Below are 19966 nucleotides of genomic sequence, written 5' to 3'. Positions count from 1 at the left end.
CGGTTTCTAGCTGCCAAGCAGCATCAGCATTCCTCCTCCTGACTTTACTCAAAAGTCTGTCTGCCCTGCAGAAATTAATTATGCTTGTGCACAGCATCGGATGGGATTTCTGACCCTATCTGTGACCTCTACACCGAGATTTATTTCTATTCCAAATGCAGAGGAAAATTAATACGATGCGTTCTCTGGTAGCTCTATCATTTCTGAGCTTATGGACTTAGAAATGTAGGAAAATTATTTGTGGCTGTGATAGTCATCACATGTACAGCGGGGTATACAGAATACAGCATCTATTGAATGACATTTCATATTAAAGTGGAGGTCTACCTAGAAAGGTGTGTGTATAAAAATAACTCCACAGCAGCGGTTGTTGATTTTGATAATGAATTTTAGTTATGATTTATGCAACTAAGAATGCCTCTCTGAAAATAGAGGAAGGCGCTATTCATAACAAACCTTTACTAAGCAATACTTTAAGCTCTGTTTTGATGCTGCCTTCCAAGCTTTCTAGGGAGGGCATGTACATTTGTGGAGGCAAAGGAAGGCATTGTGATACCCAGTCAGCCCAGTAAGGTGATAATCTTTCAAGCCATTTTGCACCCTGATTTTAAAAAGCAAATAAACTGACAGAGGTAGCAATGCATTTTATAGATTCAAGGACCAGGGCACAGATAAATCTTAAAGTGTTATGAACAACAGGTTTCTTAGCTTACGGAACGCAAAAATATATTTGTGATGTTAGTTTCTGACAAGAAAACATGGTTATTTCTTTCCTTTTTTTTTTTTTGAGGTTAGACAATCTAGATTTTGCTCATTCTAGTTAGAAGAAAGCTCAGTCCTTATTCAGGACCCTCTTCCTGAGGAGCCGGAGCCTTGACATGACCACGTCCCAGTCTGCATAGGCACCTTCCAGGTGACGAGTCACTTCTGATCCCGACTGGTAGCTCTGGCGACCATGAAGCACGCGCCAGTTATCAAACGTCACTATGTCTCCTGTAATGAGATTGCACAAAGTTCAATATTTGGCGTGTTATAGCCGATTCCTTCAAACAGATAACATGGAGGTAAATTTATATCAACAGTTAGGGAGCAAGAATTTCAAGTAGCTCAGCTGGAGATACACAGCAACGGCACAGTAATTTTAATTTAGCTGGTCATTCTCAACCAGAGAGGGCAGGTCCCTTTTGGCCTCTGCTTCTTTTCTTGTACAACCAGGAGTTAAAAAGCGGAGTGGCAGGGGAGTCCACGCTGAGAAAAGCGGGCCTTGAGGGGAAAGGCGACTACAGCAAATCACCAAAATGATAAAAAGGGTGAAAGCCACTAGGATGAGTTTTATTTGATCAGTCTGGTACTATTTGTACTGTACTCATCCTGCATTACCATCCCTGTTAAAAGAATTTTATGAGAACAAAGTCAAGCCATTGAAAGTTAGGAAACCACATAATTAAAGATAGCACGCCATTTTAATTTTTCTCCCTTGTGTGCCACTGTTATGATAAATCTCTAATTAAATAACCTTATAATCTTTCTTTCCTTCTCCCCCTCCCCTCTACCACCATTTTGGTGCGTTAATTGATGGGATGGATGGTACTAATGTAATGTGAGGTACTTTGTTTTACCATTTATTATGTGATCTTATAAATTATTTTATTGCATGTTCCCAACAGAGAGAGATTCATTTCCTCATAGACATTTTAAAGACTCTATCATCATAGTACCTGAGGCAGTCAGATACACTAATGAATTTACTTTTGTAAAATCTCTTGAAAAATGAGGGACTATTCATATCTTTATTTTATAGCTGGGGAGATGGGAGCTGGAAAGAACAGAAATTAAGGCCAAATGAGTTAAAATATATGCACAGACTGACTTTTAAAGAGTAAAGGGCAGTTTTGCAGCATGTTTTATGCTCAAAACACATCCCTGTACAACTCTAGCTGAAGTTTAGAGCACTTCTGCAAGTCTGCTTCCAGATGTCTTGCACAGGCCACCCAGAAAAAGCAGCAGAGCAGCAGTGACCCTCGGTAATTCATCCAGCATTATGCTGGCATTCGGTGTCTAAGCAAAGACAATAACCAAATTCCCCACGGAGCTGTTCAGCTTCCTGCAGCGTTATGCGCATTATGCATCTGTACCATCTTCTAGATGTTTTGCAACTCCTGCAGCCATTGGGAAGGTGTCCCACTAACAAATTAAAGTGTCATAAAGAGAGATGGATCATTTGGCTTAACATCCGTACTCTGCATCAAATGAAGCAGAGGAAAAAGCATGTGATTGTGCACCATTTAATGACCAGACAGTGAATTGGGTTGGCACAGCAGTCTTACACATGATATTTCCCATCTGTAGTGCTATTGATATGACAAGTTACAATTTCCTATACGGTATGGGGTTTTGATGTAGTATAAAGATACATTGGACTAATCAATAGATAGACTCTATTCGCCCCACCATTTTTTTCCCCCCTTTGTAGTACAAAAATGGCAAAAGAAATCTATGAGATGAATGTAATGATGCAGTATGAAATAAAATAGGTGATAGAAGGACTGAAATTTCCTCTCAGAACCAATGCTAACAACGCTCAAGTGTTTTGACTGTTAGGAAAAACATGTAAAAAATCATTGCGAGGAGAAGCAACTTACTGACCTGGTTTCAGCTTGTAAGTAAACTTGTATTCTGTGCTGTTTAATAAATCATCAAATTCCTTTAGAGCTGCATAAAACGGCCTCACTTTTTCAGCTGGTATGTCAAACACTGTGTCTCTTGTTGCATTATTATAATTGATGCGAACTGCTTGGCCTCTGGAATCCACGCTATGAAACAGAGAAGGAAAGGAAAAAGAATGTATTATGTTGTTACTGAAACATTTTAAGATGGTTAAACAACAACTGAGCTCTGCTGCTGGAATTTCAGTATGTTTCTGTACTGAAGTTCAGATTGTTATTGGGTTGTATTTTGATAATTAAGCCTAACTAGGAAAAGGGAATAATCAGGAGAAACTGTAGACGCTTAATTTGCTCAAAAATCTATGTACTATACTCTTTAATTGTAGAATCATAAAGTTTTTAAATGCAGAAGAGATTATTAACATTTGCATTTGATCTTTTTATAGTATATAGTTCTTAATCTAAATGCTTCAAATTGTGACCTCTCTTTGGCACGATACAGATGTACATCGGCTGGAATTTAGTAACAGATCCAGCTGCCGTTAACCTGTGTCTCTACCTAGGAGTTGCTCTAATTATCACCACTTCTTGCTAGTGTGGCAAAACAAGGAAAACTGTGCTGTGGCGGTACAAAGCACAGAGCAAGTCATACGCCGGCAAAAAACCCCCACACAAACCCCACACCAAAAAACCAAACCCAACCCAAACACCAAATGCCCCAAACCCCCAAATAACTACAGACCAAGTTAAACCAGTGTTTCCCCACAAGGTGGCAGGAGCACACCTTCTCCTACCAACATGAACTCCACCATAAAACAGGGGGTTTATTTTTCGATGTTGTTGAAACTACTCACTCTATAATCCTTTGTTTACATTGCACAGCAAAATCACAGTAGTCCACCCCAACATCTGTATAGTCTACAGCAGTAGAGGACAGGATCTGATACGCTTGAGGGTTTTGTTTCTTCAGCTTGCTGGATACGTGAAATCCATCTACAACTTCACTTTCACCTCCTGAATCCGTCTGCTTTATACAATGGAGAAACTGAACCTGGAATTAATTAACATCTCATTACAAAAAGAATTAGCCTGCATATTTAACAGTTCATTAGTATCAGTTCCCTCATATCTGTGGTTCTGGTTTTTTGGTTGGTTTGGGGTTGTTTGGGGTTTTTTTCAGTGAAAGACTGAGTTCCCATCACTGCAGCTTCACAGCCCTCTGCCACCGCTATCACAAAGGCAGCAAATTAAAGTAGCGCATTCATAAATCCATCCCATTTGGGATATCTTCTAATGCTTGCAACCTGCGAGTCAACTGCAAAGCTCTGGTCTCGCCTCTTTCCTTTGAGTCCCTTTTGGTAGCAGCCATACAATTTTAAATGCATTGCAGTCTTATCTCAACAAGGAGGATTAGCTTTCTCTTGCAGAAACAAAACCTGCTGTAAATTACCTGCTCACAGAGGGGGAAAAGGTGGCTGTCATTGAAGGCAACAGGCCCAGTGTCTCTATGATAAAGCAGGATTAAGACAGTTTCATTTCACCTCACAGTGAAAGTGCCAAGGCATAAGACGGAGCAGAAAACTGGGCTCTCGGTTGCCCCAGTGTAAATCTGAGCTACTGACATAGGCGGTAAAAATCCCCGTGGATTAGGGAGTCCAGCATCACACAAAGTGTAAGCGTTCATCTCAGCCAAACAACACAAAATACATCTGTCACACTAATGGTAACAGCGTTCATGATGGTGAATTATTATTTCTGAGACCACTAGGAGAAAAAAAAAAAAAAAAAGAGACAAAAAAACCCAGGAGGAGAAAAAGGAGCAGAGAACAGCATTTGCCCCAGAATGTCCTCACCAGCTGGACCCGCGGTCCTTGGTGATGGTGATGAAAGGGGACACTGAAATAACCAAGAGTGCAGAAGGGGGACTTGTTTAGAAAGGACGTAAGGTAGTTTATTCATTTGATGAAGCAGCTTCCCCCCCTCCTGCCATGCTCCTTTTGGCCAACAAGCTGTGGGGAGGACTCAGGGCTCCCACCGAAGGGAGCACAAGGCCACGAGCTTTTTTCCTTTGTGGTCACGGCCAGCCTTGCGCAGGGCAAGCACAGCTTGGCACTGCTAAGGAGGGCTGCAGTAATGTACTTCATGGTAAATGACTTTGGAAAAGTTCAAAGGGGGAATTTAGTTCAAATGAGAATTTAGCTTTACGTTCTGGAGAGATGATGTATCTGCTCGATCTAATCATCGGTAGGTTTTTTTTTTTTTTTTTTAAATCAGGATATCTCCTGGAAAAATAGTTGCCAGATGAAAACCCAGGAAATCCTAAAGCTATTTTTATGGGACAGTTCTGAAACTAATCATCATCCATTTAGAAACATTTCTTCAAATATTTGTAATGAATACATCTTAAGAATTCAAATATTGTGTAATAACTAGATAAATGAAGAAAACTGCACATTGAGGACAATGTTCAAAAATAATTCAATATGTGCTTTAATACTTTTACTTCTTACAAGCATGTTTGAATGAAAAAGGTTATGCTTTTTTTCTAATGTTTCATAGCAGAGTGTGAGCTCTGGCACAGACAAGACAGTGAGCTAATTCATATCTGCTCGCTATTAATGAAGCCCTATTCCATTCTTATTCCACATTAACGAACAGTATCTAAATGATTATAAAAGGTGATGTTAGTGTGAAGTATTTGTACTTACTTGTGGATAAATCACATTGGCTTTTTGTCTAATTATAGAAATAACTGATACAAAGTACTCCACAACATTAGAAGGGGCAATTTTATAGATGCCAGCTTTTCCAGGGTTATCGTTGTTCCTTTGTACCTGTTTCTACTACTTTCCAGTTCTCTGGTGAACTCTGTGGATTAGACTTTGATATGGCAAGGACTAAGTGAAAACATATTTTCTGTGGTGGCTGTCCAGCTTTTCAGAATGCCCCTTTTTTTTTGTCTATTATGAAAGGGCAAGTAAGTGTCTAACTTCAATCCATTCACAGAAAACAGAATCTAACTTCTTAATCATATTTCTTCTAACACGTTCCCCTCCTGAGGTGAACAGATGAGTCCTAAAATGTCAACCTGACTACAGCATTTAGACACCTAACTTTCTGAATGTAACGAAAGCAGTACCAAAAACACATACAGGACTCTAATGTTTTCTCACATATGTGAATTCCATTTAAAAATTACAGGACACATAATGGGCTTGTTATACAGAACACACATCAGAATGTATATATTGCATACCCATGTGTATATAGACTGTTACATGCAGATTAATGTATCGTTATTTTTACGTTGCTCTTTTAAGACAAAATTCGGAGTCACTGAATGCTAACCATATTTCACGCTATAGGAACATTTCCCTTTCCCCTTTTGTGTTGTGAAAAAGTCAGCAGATTCACCTTACCCCAGGTGGATGCTGCAGAACAGGGTAATCGGTGTGAAAACATAGTTTCCCAGTTGTATAAGCCACATTGTTAGCATCTGCTTTGTCTTGCACTTGCCAAGTTGGTCTTTATAATGAAAGGGAAAAGAGAAAACATGTTAAAACAGCCAGCCAGCATGCCAGACAGTATACATTGAAACTCTGAAATGACAGTACAAAAGAGTCAGTCCATCTTTGAACATGAAAATATTGTAGAATTATAAGGAAATAATGATTTAGCAGTGTCCCCCCACCCCAGCAAAGGCAGCTTATTTCAGCAGTCCTAGATTCAGGCTAGAAACTGAAGAGTGCCAAGGGACACCTGGCCGCAGCGCGGTACCTGGAAGAACGATGGCTTCCCAGTGGCAGTACTTCGCTGAATGCAAAGATCCGTTGAAGACACTAACCAAGAGGTATCTGCTAGGATAAATCATCATCTTATTTCTGAGGCTTCAGAAAAAGGGAGTGGAAGTTGGCCCATTTCTTTTTATCAAACTTCCATTTTCCCCTGCTAGGTGGAGCGCATTATCAATGAAATATGAAATTGTTAAAAGCTACGTTACTTTCTCCCCGAATTATTTTTAAAGCTTTATGACCTTAGAAAATACAGAGTATCCTTTGCAGGGGGATCTTTCCTGTAACTTGAAGACTTGCCGCTAAAGGAAAATGTCTTGATGGAAGACTTTGTAACTTCTTCCCTTCCTCTGATGCTCTTTCTGAGAACTACCCCCATTTATTTTGTTACATAGTTTCTGCCTTGAAATTTGACAAAATTCAGTAAGAAAATTTACTGATGACCACAGGAAAAAAAAAAGTCTTAGTTATATGACAAAGACATGAATGTATCACGTTGCAGCACAATCAAAATCTGTTTCGAGTGACACACCATGCAGGAGAATTTCAGACCAAGAACCACATGTTTTATTTGTACAGAGTTCACGTGATTGAAGACCACATATATTATGTTTCAGATGGTGTGTGTCTAGCATTACTTCTTAATAATAGTTTGAAAAGAAAATAGGCTAAAGAACACGCAGACCAAAACGATTACATAGAGTATACAAACACTTTTGTTCTAGGAGTGGTATTTAGTATAGAAACTATGCAAAATGCTAAAACTAAATTTCTGAAATTGCTAGGGGGAAAACCCCCTTGAATATTGGCAAATGTGTTTAACTGCCTGGGAGAAATAATTTTTATTATTTGGTACAGCACATATTCATCAGTACATGACTTCAGTACTCAAGTATGATAATTTCAACCACACTTCCGTAGTTCCCAATTTTACAGCCAAAAAATAGCCTGTTATATCGTCCTTGTCATTAGTGTTGAAGGTAGCTAGGTTCACTGTATCTTTCTTTTAAAAGGCTCCCGTGTCGCTTGATGGATCTAAACCAATTTAACGTATTTTAATTGTCTCATTTATATGCAATATATACAATTGCTGGAATGGTAGTACTGTATAAAATCATTGTAAAGTTTTGCAGAAGCAGTCGGTGCTTTCGTGCTGGTACGCTTTGCAAGAAAAGCTGGTCACCGGGAGCTTCCTTCCACGCAAGGAGCTTCGGTCAACGCTCAAGTTACTGGCTTGAAGTCAGAGATGTTAATAGGGACCTCAGTGCTAAATGTGAAAAAAATCAACCTTACTTTGTCAAAGTCTTAACCGAGCTGAAGTATCAACTCTGTCGTGGGGAGAAGGCACAGAAGTAAAGGAAGAAAATGTGGGTAAGGGCAGAGGACTCTTGGCCCTTAGGGAGAGCAAAGCAGAGTTCAATGGTTTATGGTTTCGTAATTAGGGACAGATTTCAATATCAGTTGCTCAGGCTGTTTGAGAGAGGAGGAAATTTGGCACCAGGCAGGTGTAGCAATTTTTTGCATTAAGTGTCAATGTGGTCTCAGTCGCCTTGAGCAGACAACTAGCCTGCCTCTTACATCCTTAGCCTGGCAAACCCCTGCACCAGGAACTGAAGCCACACTTGAATCACCTGGTCTTGCCCTTTATTAAACATCCAAGTCTCATTCATAAGAGATTTGGGACCCGTATCCTTCTCCTGCAGCTGAAGCCCACTGGGAGGTGCAGGTGGGAGCACTGGGACCCCCAGGGACGCCCCTCCTGCCCCCCCAAGCCCTGGCCAAGGCTTCAGAACAGGGGAGGAGCACAAGGTCGAGGGCATGAGGAGTTGGAGAAATGAACCGTGGTACGACTGGAGAGCTTGCTAACGGAGTTGTGCCTCCGTAATGTAAAGAAAAAGGTTAATTTAAAAGGGTTGAACCCCTTGATGTTGTTATATGACTGACACAGTCCACCTTTGACAGTAATGACATTTTAAGCAGCATGTACCAGACATCTAGACAAGAAAAAAGGCTTTTGTTTTTCCATGTGTCAGGGTTATATTCATTGCTGTTACATTTCAGTTTAAAATTCGTGGCCCTGTTGAGGTAATGTTTTATTTGGCAAGCTTGCCAATTCCAGATTTATCCTTTTATTTATAATATTTGGTAGGCCTTCTATTTGGCTGCTAGTGAAATAGCAAGGGAATTACCCAAAGTTATTATTTTATTACAGTTGTAAAAGCCACTTCAGAATTGGATGCCAGTAAGAAATGAACTTCTGTTTTAAAGGTGAAGAGATGGACTGTAAAATACTGTTCTAAGTCTGTTGTTAAGACTGAAAACTCAATGGAGTTTCTGCTACTACGAGAAATATGTAAGAGCAACAAGACCAGGCACTACAATAACTATAGCTGAAAACAAAACAGGTAAAATTAGGAGAAAAGATACTACAGGGAAAGAATTCTTTTCTTCTCTAGAATATTTTTAGGCTGGGTTCCAGCTATACATGGTAAAAAAAACCCCAAAACCCCAACAAACAAACACCAAACTTGTTCCTTATAAAACACCTCCCCAAATATCCAAAAATAACCCAAACCCATTAAAGTCTTTTTCAGGACTTCGTGTGATGAATTACACATTTACACATTTAGCAAACACTGGGTTATTAAGCTGTTTGAATACAGTTCCCTATTTTCGGATATGTTTAGCATGCTACCACTTCACACACAGCTGTATGAAAACATTTGAAACTAGTTTTGGGACTTAATTTTTTAAAATACTTCATGGATAATTTCTTAAACCACTACAGGTAACAATACAAAGTTTATGTGTGATCCTGCTTGTATTTTGTAGTACTTTAGGATTTCCTTGCTCTCTCTTCCCACTCCCCCCCCCCCGCTCCCAGCAGAGTTCTTAAGGAACAAACATGGTCTAAGGAGTCATTAAAAAAAAAAAATTCAAAGCAGTTCAAATTCAAAGCATTATCATCACCAGTATGGTGATGAGAGCAGCTAAACGTTGCTGAAGATGTCGGGCTGTAACATGTTTGCATGTGCCCAGGGAGGAGGGAGACTTGGATGATAGCTGTGCAGCAAAATGGAGGCCAACTCTTTTGAAAAGGTTTAATATTTTGCAACCCAACTTTCTATATACAGCCTTCACAATTAAAGAAACTCCTCTTAAACAGAGATAAAAGATAAACTGACAACTCCTGACAATGCATTGAGAAGTCAATGCTCAGAAGCAGTCTGTCAGTTTTGCCTGCAAACCACACGCGCACACGTGTGATAATTGCTTTTGTAAAATGTTTCCCATAGACTTCATCCAATGCCAGAAAAACTCAATGGCAGGGGCAGGCAGTATCCTTCTAATGACTCAAGTAAACTTTGGGTCAAGGTTCATCTGTCTGGGTAACAAACTCACCTTGTACACCTCCTCAGCAGGATAATTGTGCTGTACAGTTCTGGCAGCTTACATTTGTATTACTGTGAGTGTTATGTTTGCTTTTACTGTATGGCCTTAATAAAGGAATCCTTTCAATGCATCCTGGAGACAACTAAATAGTATCTGATCTCTGAACTGGAAAAATGAAAGCCAAGACATAAGCAATATGCCCCAAATCAGCTCACTGAGTCTGGCTCTGAACTCCAGAGCAAGCTGCCTTTGTGTATACAGTTACTTTCTCTCCTTGCAAGCTGGCAACATATTCTGGAAAAAAAAAAAAAAAAGTGTTTTCAACAGTTTTGGTTCTTCCCCCAAAAGTCTTGGCTCTGCTAATATGCACATTGTATCATACACATCGTACCCCTTTTATAACCGTGCCTTTCCTTTAGCACTGGAGCATACACTCTTTTGTACAGAGCTGGACATTGGTCTGTACGTAGCTTGTTGACTTCACCCTGTGGCAGAGCTGGTTTTTGTTACTTGAAACCCAGACTAGTCTGCAAAACTGGTCTTTGGATGTCAGGCTCCCTTTGACCTTATGCTCTTCAGATTTTCATTTAATATTGCAGATCGACCCAATCATACACAGAAACTAATTAGCAACTGTCAAATGACTTAAATCTAACCATGGTGGCTCAACTGGGAAAATGTCAACCAGACTTCAAGATTTTCAAATACAACAGCTCAGCTTAAAAAGCAAAAAAGCAAAAAAAAAAACCAAAATACAACTAAACCGAATATACTAACCAAGTATGTTTTCTTTTAAATGCAGAATTCATAGGTAATTGGAAAATTTCCATAACATTGAAACCCTCTTTCTGCAGCCTAATAAATACATGAATTAACAAATAGGTTTTAGAAAAGCTAGAAGATTTACAGCCTTTTATCCTTCCTTTATTGTGAATGCTAATACTTAAGGAAACATAAAAATAAGGTTTAATCAACACCAATAGTAAATCTGATTTAAACAGTGAAAGGAGCTCTAACCATTATTTGCTCAAATGGTGTGGACCAAGGTCACATTTCAATCTTGATCTTGTGTGGAACATTAATGGGCAGGAGGTTCTTTGTAGGATGCATTAAAACACTTCTAAATATATGTATATCTATATATATCTCTCTCTCTCTCAAAGACTCAGAACTCATCCAGACAAATTACTTTTATTGAAACCATCCTTAAAGAGAGTAAACAATAATTCAAATTGACTTCAAATAAGGTGAAGCATTTAATAATCATTACTGTTTATAATTGTATTAGGGAAGAGTCAGTGAGGGGCAAGACTAACTTTTTTCAACTGGAAAAAAACCCCAAACGTTCCGATGACAACTGATAAACTGGCAAGTCTCCCTAGGGCAGTCTGAACCTCTTGTTAGCTGAACTTAGACAAGGAAAGTATATCCTAACAGTTAATGCACATTTACACAGTAAGGGACTTTTTAGTCTCTCAAATATAGCAGAGTTATCACAAGCTGGATGTTGCAGACAGTTTCAAACAGACAGTTGGCAGTTATTTTAAACAGCAAGGATGATTAAGAACTGACAGAGTACCAGGCAGAATGGTAGATTTTTATCTTAAAATGCTGCTGAGTTAAATATCAAAAACTTCTGAATGCCTTGGTGAAAAACATGTTACAGGGCTCAGCAGATGGACAAGAGGTGAAACAGTGGGCTGCCATGTCAAGAACATTAGTCTAGAAGATTTAAAGATCATTTCCAGTTTTAGGATCTGCAAACTTCTTCTAGATCCTGTTCCTCATCCCTGAAACTTAGGAAAGCAACTAAAGGTTCTGTTGTAACCCAAACACTAATCCATGGTATATATTGAAGGGGTTGTATGGGTTGGCAGGTTTTTGTTGTTGTTGTTTAGTTTTCTTGATGTTTTTTTTTTTTTCCTCTCCCCTGAGGTATTTTGGAGATATTATATATTTTCTTTTAGTGGTATGCTTTAACAAAGAACCAACATTTTTTTGTTATATTCGTTCCTAACTCAAAACGCTTGTGCAGCTGTCTGGATACAAACAGAATGAATGTTTTATCCTTCAGATACCAAGGAAAGCTGTGAAACACCCTCAGATATGATCAGGATTGGATACCCCTAAGAATCTCCTCGTTATCTGTTATTAGGATCGCATCAAAACAGAAATGGAAAGCAGTAGTATTTTCATAATGATGCAAGTTTTAAATTGAGACCATAGAAGTGCTTGACATTAGGAATGGTTTTAGCAGTAGAAAATGTTTCTTAGAACTGGATGAGGTTTCCAAGTCAAGCAGGGGATTCTGCTCCCCTTTATTTCAGTAGGATTAACCTGACTGAACCCCAGTGAACTTTGAAAACCACTTTTCCTTCTGGCACAGTAAGCAGAAAGAGGAAACCACACCTTAATGAAAGTACATTATCTTAACTACCCTAGTACATTTATATGTTATTCCCTTTAAAGCTTTACACATATTTAACATGGCAGCTGGAACCGACAAAAAACCTTCATAATATTAATAGTATTTTAAAGTAGTTATTCTCTATATCCCCTCTTTTTGGAAGACAATTAAAAAAAAAAGATTTTAGAATGCCATTCTCACAGGCTGTTCTACATGCTGTGAGTTCACTTCAGTTTCTGCCAATTTCTAGAAGATTCCTTGAGCCAGCTTTCCCAATTTGAAGCATGGGGAAAAATTCTGCACAAACAGATTGACTTCCAACATAAATGAAACAAAAATGAAGGATGGAGATTGGGTCAGAAGCAACTTGTATGCTGCTAGAAGTTGCTAGTATATCACAACAGCTATTTTTCTGCCTCTTAGAAATTGTTCACTAAATCTAAAAGCCAGCAGCATCAGTGACATCTTTTTCTATAGCTGATGATGGAACAATACTTGCAAAATGAAGATGTAACAGTAAGTCTTAATAAGCATCACAGATTGAAGAAGGGACCTTTTGTTCACCTTCCTCCCCTTCGCCTCACAATTAACATTCTAAGTTAACGTATTTTTCCTGGTCTCACAGTGCTGCTTTTACCAACCTCACCTGCATTGCATATTCCAGCAGCGCTCCTATGTGCCTTCACGTAGGAGTGTTAAGGGGCAGAAAATCTTTCTTTCTGACCTGCAGTCTTGAGGGAATGTGATCTTTCTGGCCAAGGTTGAATTTTTTTTCCCAATTCTATTTATTTTAGCTTTTTTTTTTTTAGACAAAGGAGGAGACACTGGTTATTACCCACACGGTTTGTTTGCTTATGTTCTGAACTAGAGGTAAATCTAAGTGAAGGAGAACTTTTGCCATAATTTTTATTATCTTTTGTTCTATTATGGGGGAGAAGGGACCTTTTCAGATGGGAAACTCTGAACATTCTGGTTTTGGTGGCTACTCAGGCACCAAGAAATAACAAGTATGTTTAAATATTACTATCTATTTTTGCCTTTTTTTTTTTAAAAGAATAAGCACACATCCAAATAATAGGGTTTTTTATATGCATTGTAAAAAATTATACCAACAGCTGGGGGTGAGGGACAGGGCAATATGTTAGCTAATAACGCTACTCCTGTCCTTAGCTAGATGGAGGTCACCGACTCAGCTCAGAAAGACATGAGCTACCGTCATCATTCGTTTGCTCGCCTAGTAGGGGCTTGAGGAGGTAGAGGTTCAGTTTACCACCTCTTGGCATCAACAGGATGATGTTGATCCTGCAACACTGCCAGCTAAGCTCTTACTTTTGCAAAAAAAGCAGTCTAAAAAAAATGCTTTCTGGGACTGGTTGCAGCTTTTCAGAGCAGACTCAGTTGAAAGCAGAGAAATGGGTACTGTGCCCATCTTCTTGGTGATGAGAGACATAATAACGTCATCTAAGTCTTACCCATTTCCATGGCTCGAAATCAGGCTAAGAAAGAGTTTCAGTACAGATAACTTCCTCTATTCGTAAGGGGACTGGATTAGGGATTTTTTTATTTTGTTCTGGGGTATAGATAAGTACAGCTATCTTGTGGTTACCTTTTATTTGACATCATCTGTTTTCAGGCATTTTTCCTTCTCTCAGCAGATGTCATAGCTGATGCTCTTTACATACCCTGCCTGTGATAGCAAAACAATCCTCTCCTACAGAATATTGACACCACATTTTCTAACATGCAGAGAAGAAAAAATTTCCCCTTGTTTTAATAAGTGAATCCACAAAAGAGGTCCAGCAAGCTGAAGTGAAATATATTAGGGGTGATGACATAGCTGGCAAAGCAAGGATATTAAAAACCAAACTCACCCATAAAAAGTGAGACGCAGGAACCCAATCCTGTGGCCAAGTTTAACCAACTCTCCCTGCCTAGTAGCAGCTCCTGTTAGCAGCACAATTCCTACTTTCTTTAGGGTGCACAGCCACTTGTACGCACTTTCGTCATCGTACATGATTTCTTCAAAAGGTATTTTGGGAAGTTGCAGGTCTGAGCCCCAGTACTGGCGTTCTGAAAGGGAAAAGGAAATAAGTGCTGAGCTGTTTTAGCATCAAAGCTCAGGACATAGTTGAAGTATGAAGTTAATAGGATTTCTATGCATTTGGGAATACACCCTCAATCCTGCAGTCAACCACCTGAAACTGGGTCCCTGAGTTTGCATGGGTAACAAGCAATCTTTATGATGAAATTCAGCAAAACGCTGCAGTAAAGAAATTTTAACTCAGAAGTTGAATGAAAGACCATTTGAAAGGGATATTTTTTTGTTAACAGCACATCAGAAATGTGCATATTCATTTTTCCCTCTGAACTGGTGACCCACAAGAGTGAAAACTTGAAACTAAGACTGCTTTGAAAGTTTCTTGTCTAGGGTAAAATACCATGGAGCACCCCGAGATCTCTCTTGGAGAGTTTGCTGTATAGATATACAATAAGGAAAAGATTGTATTCCTGATGAAGGAACAGGAGAAGACACACATCAATATAACAGCTTAGAAGCAGAGTAATTATATCAACTGCATCAGTGACCAATCAATTTTCTTTTGTAGATTTGTCTTCATGAAATCATACCCAACTGTGTTAAATTCTGCATTCCTTCTCTTTTCCTCTGCAGGTTTCTTTTTTTTTTTTTTTTTTTTTTTTTTTGCAAGCATTTATCTTATTTCAGGAAGATGCAAAGGAAAGCCCAAGATGTTAACAAATCCAAGCACTGCCAGAAGGTAAAGAAAATGATGGAAAGATTGGGCATGACATAACTTCTTGCTCATTGCTCAAACTAAATTGATTCTAAGAACATATGACAATAGAAGAGTGTTAGAACTGCTATGCCATAGTCAGACCTTTGCTTGCTGAATAGACCTTGTGATACCAGAAGTGGAAACCTGCAGCCATTTCTTAGAGGCAGGTATAGACTTGCAGGCAGAATGGAAAGGGATTTTGAGCCTGGTTTTCCTTCAGACCTTTTGCTACTCCCTTCTTGCTTTTTGTCCCCTCAAACCAGCAGCAGCTGCACAGCACATCATCCAAAGCTATAAAAGCAGTGAAAATCTATGCGGCTTTAAAATTAAATGCTGCTTAGCCTTATCCTTTTATGTATTTACAGCCGCCCAAATACTGCTAAATCTGTACCTTTCTCTAACAGTATATCTACACTTGTGTCTATAGATGTGGATTTTTAATGCATGACCAATTCTTATTACTATTTTCTAGTATCACAGTTCTGTAATGGTTATTGGCTTTGATTTAATACTGCTTTTTTAAAATTTCATAACCTATCCTAAAGCAGTCACATTCCAGTTCAGCTGGAGAGTTCCCAAATAGATAAATCACCTAACGCAGAGAGGGGAAATAAAACTAAAATGCTGGGTCATAACTAGAAAACACCCCAAATATTTTCTCTTAACTGTATTCTTTTCTGAGGAAGAATGTACTCTGGTGTCAGACAACATGGCCTTATATCCATTTGTAAAGATCTACAGAAGAGACATGCATAAACATACAGTGACAAAATAAAGTAATAATTAAATATGATCATGAAATCTAGGCAGATTTTTCATTTTATGACAGGCTACACAATCCAAATCTCATCTTCCAACATGAGTAAGTTCTAAAAGTTATGCCTACAGTATCCTGTATTCAACAAAACTATACACGCTTAAAATTTTGAGGAGGTTGTGCCTGGAAAAGGAAAGGCTTGTTATGTATCTACCTGGGTAGAGGGACACTAAGCTCCCAGGCATGCCGTGGGAAGGCACAGCGACTGCTGGCAGCAGAAGTCCTACTCTGCCTACTTTAAGTGCCAGAATACGTCCCTCACCTGATTAGGCATCCCCAGAGGAGAACACACAACTCCCCCAGCATTGATCTTGGCATCTGGTCACCACTGAAAGCAAGGTGATGGGTGATTCAGCCACAGCTTCAACTACTGTAGCCAAGGTCTTAGGGCAAAGCCCTTGGTTGTCCCCTCTGCTCTGCAGAAGGACATGCTGCCTGTCACTCCTGGCATGTCACTGCAGGTCTCTTGGGTGTGCGCTGGCAACCAAAACCAGCATCCTCCGAAATGCGGCACTAGATGTGAAGAGGACGGCTCCCACCAGGCAGATGGAGAGGAATTGAGCTGAGGCTAGCCAGCCCCGTCTTCCCAGCACGTACTTTTGCTCTGCTTTGCTAAAACCCTTGTGTCTGGGCATTAAGGCATGAGTGCACCTGGATTCTGGGCTGTCTGGTTATTTATAAGTTCTTGCTTTTATTTTTCTTCTTCTTCATTTATTTTGTGTCCTCTTCCCTTCCTCCTCCACGAGACAACCCTAGATTTTGAGACCTTGACTCAAGTAGAGATGGCAAGACTGGGATTTTTTTTCTCTCTCATAAGGTCTTGAGCACAAAGGGAAGAAGGAATTCCTGTTAGCGGGTTTAATGAAGAGTGGCTTGTCCAGCCTGTGTTGGAGAAACTCTCAGTTCCAGTGTGAGCCATAGGAATGGCCCAAATGTTTACAGAGCTAGGCAGTCCCTTCACATGGACCTAAAAATAGCTTTTCCTTTCCTGCCTCCTTTCTATGTCAGGACAGAAGTCCCATGCCTTCCACTTCATTCCTCCTAATTTCAGGCAACATTCACCTTTCTCCAGGTGAGATACAGACACACCAAGATGAAGAATTTAGAACTTGTCTCTCACTGCTCTTCATTTTCAGGACTTTGGATGGCTCATGGCAAATAGGAAGGGAACGTGCCCACACTCACCCAAGGGTGAGCCAAGTCCTAAGACTAAAGGCTTTGTTGCATACAAAGAGTAGAAAAAAGTTAGGCAAGAGATAAGGCTTAAACACAGACGCGGGCGCACTAAAATAATATAACTAGTGACTGCGTGGAAGCATTTTGTAGCATGGTATAAATTCTAACAGCAAAATCAGCAATTGGCATTTTACGAAATAGCTAAGAAAAAACATACACAGAATAAGTCAGCACAAAGAAGACGACAAGCACACGTGAAATATCGGAAACAAGTAGAAGTAAAGTGAAAGAGAGAAAAAAACCACACGTACAGTAGGTAGAGAAGATACTAATTGAAGGCAAAGTAACCCCACAGGACAACAGGAAAAATGTTGGGAAAAAACCCACAAAGCAAGTCCTGGTTGCAAAAAGAAACCAACTCAGTCAAGAGGAGGTGTGCTGTGCCCCATTCTCTCAAAGGGTGGAAGGAGAAGAATAAACCACCAATAAATAATGAGAAAAAAAAAAAGAAGAAAAGAAGGTATCATACTTCAGGTCTGGCTTACCTTCACCAAAAAATACTCTTTCCCCCTCACCTCAAAAGCTATATATACCACAGCACCAACTCCAAGACACAATGACTAAACCCTGGGTTCTCGCTCTCTGCTGTTTTATACTCACGGCTAATTTAGGACAAGCTTGTTAAGGACTAATTGTTTGCCTGTGTGTTGATGGTGATTAAGAACTAATCCTCGGCCATGCGTACTGCCAATGAATGTCAGTCTAGTAGAGCCTTGTTTTGAAGTTTCAAACTGTGCCGATGTCTTTTCAACACATAACTGAATCTGCAACTGCTATAGGTGAAGGTACGCACGGACAGACGGCCGCAGAGATTCAGTTGTACCAGACAGAAAAGACAGAGCTCGAGATCTTTTACCCTTCTGCTCCAAACGCAGCAGCAGCATCCTCGTGCTCCCCAAAGAAAACTGCGCGCGCGAGGTGCTGCGGGGGGGGCAGGAGAGCAGAGCTCCACGCTGCTTACTGAAGACGTGACAGAGCAAATGAAGAAAGGGGTTCCTTGAGGTGATACGTAAAAGAAAAGAATAACTCGCTACTGGTAAACAAGCTCAAGTTCAAGCTGTGGGAACTACGCTGGGGATGCCTGGGGACAACCAATTAGCCCATGGGGTTACCTGAGGTCAACCAATTAGCCCACGGGGTTAGTTGAGGTCAACCAATTAGCCCACGGGGTTACTTGAGGTCAAACTCACTCTCTGGGGACCATGCTGGGGTCACTTGAGGTCAAACAATTAGCCCACGGGGTTACTTGAGGTCAAACTCCCTCTCTAGGGACCACGCTGGGGTCACTTGAGGTCAACCAATTAACCCACGGGGTTACTTGAGGTCAAATTCATGCCTTGGGACCATGCTGGGGTCACTTGAGGTCAACCAATTAGCCCATGGGGTCACTTGAGGTCAACCAATTAGCCCATGGGGTCACTTGAGGTCAAACTCCCTGTCTAGGGACCACACTGGGGTCACCTGAGGTCAACCAATTAGCCCACGGGGTTACTTGAGGTCAAACTCACTCTCTGGGGACCATGCTGGGGGTCACCTGAGGTCAAACAATTAGCCCACAGGGTTACTTGAGGTCAACTAATTAGCCCACGGGGTTACTTGAGTTCAAATTCGTGCCTTGGGACCATGCTGGGGTCACTTGAGGGTAACCCACTGTCTAATTATTTAAACTTTTCATAACTAGTCACGACAGGGTTGCAGTACAGTCTTGCGTGCGCCCAAGTGAGTTTGCCATCAGCACGGTCTTTTCAAACCCACCCCGTAATGATGTGTACGATTTTGGAGGTTTTCACCAGAACAATGCGGCACTGCCCGCTGTAGTTTGTCTTCTGTTGCTTTCTCCCTAGGAATGCTGTTATTATTTGTACTGAGTTTTTTTTTTATTTAATATTTCCATTCTTTTTAATGCAAGTAAATAAGGTTTCTTTTCTGCGTGGCGCTTTCATCCAGCCATTCAAAACTGTCAGCCTTTCAGCTAGAAGGTGTAGGATTTGTGACAAACTCTGTTTGCCTTAGACTTTCACCCTCAGCTCCCAGAACTACATTGTTGAACTTGATGAACATCGTTGCAGGAAAAAACCCATCCATTTTGGCGGAAAGCAGAACAGCGCCAAGAACAATAAAAAATTCTCTATGTACTAATATGAAGAATAAAAGAGCCAGGTTGAAAAAGCTTTTCAATATGAAAGCTGTGAATTATGTGACACTTCTTTTTCCCGGCTGAAACTGATTTTTAATTCTTACCAAAAGGTTGCCTCATCTGAAACCAAGGCCATTTTAATGGCCAAAGAAAGATGTATACAGAGAGGGCGGCAGGTTATGGCTCTCCGCATGGCTGAGCACCAACTCCTTATCTCTCAGGCTGCAACTGGAGACATCCAGGACTTCCTCAGTGGACGACTATGGATTTTTCCTCCACCGCCTTTCCACAGCAAGACCCTGCGTCTTACCCATACAGCTCAACATCGTGCATCAAACCTACGGAGTACATCAGAGGAAACCGTTGTACAATTAAAAATTTCCGGCAGAGCTCTGTGAAGCCGCTTGCTCAATAACCTGAGGCCACTGGTTTCTGTTGCCCATGTCCATGAAATATTTTTCATCAGATAGTCCAACTGGAGGAGCTCTCTACCACTGGAGCTGCCTCACACCTCTCTCTAGGAGTTTCACTCGCTTGTAAAGTTGGTAAACCTTAATCATTTGGGCTGAGGTTTTCCATGGCAGTATCTGCCGAAAATAATTTTGAGAAAGCTTCAGCAACAACAAAAACGGATCAAAAGCCTAGACCAGTGAAAAATGAGTAGTGTGGCCAAGTCGAAATTGCTACATTGGCTTAGCAGAGAAGTTCTACTGCTTTCATTCTT

At 40.3% G+C, this 19966-nt stretch overlaps 1 protein-coding gene across 1 annotated transcript in view; it reads right to left on the bottom strand.

The window, feature by feature from the left end:
• Positions 1-779: 779 nt before the first annotated feature.
• BBOX1 (butyrobetaine (gamma), 2-oxoglutarate dioxygenase (gamma-butyrobetaine hydroxylase) 1) overlaps positions 780-19966 on the bottom strand; it is a 33652-nt gene continuing 14465 nt past the window's right edge. The window contains exons 3-7 of the mRNA XM_010563721.1: positions 14129-14327; positions 6086-6191; positions 3521-3717; positions 2647-2813; positions 780-993 (exon numbers count right to left, since the gene is read on the bottom strand). Coding sequence (XP_010562023.1) covers positions 833-993; positions 2647-2813; positions 3521-3717; positions 6086-6191; positions 14129-14327 — 830 coding nt within the window. The 3' untranslated portion in view covers positions 780-832. The remainder of the gene's footprint in view (positions 994-2646; positions 2814-3520; positions 3718-6085; positions 6192-14128; positions 14328-19966) is intronic.

The sequence above is a fragment of the Haliaeetus leucocephalus genome, unplaced genomic scaffold, assembly GCF_000737465.1.
Source record: "Haliaeetus leucocephalus isolate CR32 unplaced genomic scaffold, Haliaeetus_leucocephalus-4.0 Scaffold173, whole genome shotgun sequence".
Classification (NCBI taxonomy): Eukaryota; Metazoa; Chordata; class Aves; order Accipitriformes; family Accipitridae; genus Haliaeetus; species Haliaeetus leucocephalus.
The sequence above is the reverse complement of the archived record's forward strand: the minus strand, read 5'-3'. Positions and strand labels throughout refer to the sequence as shown.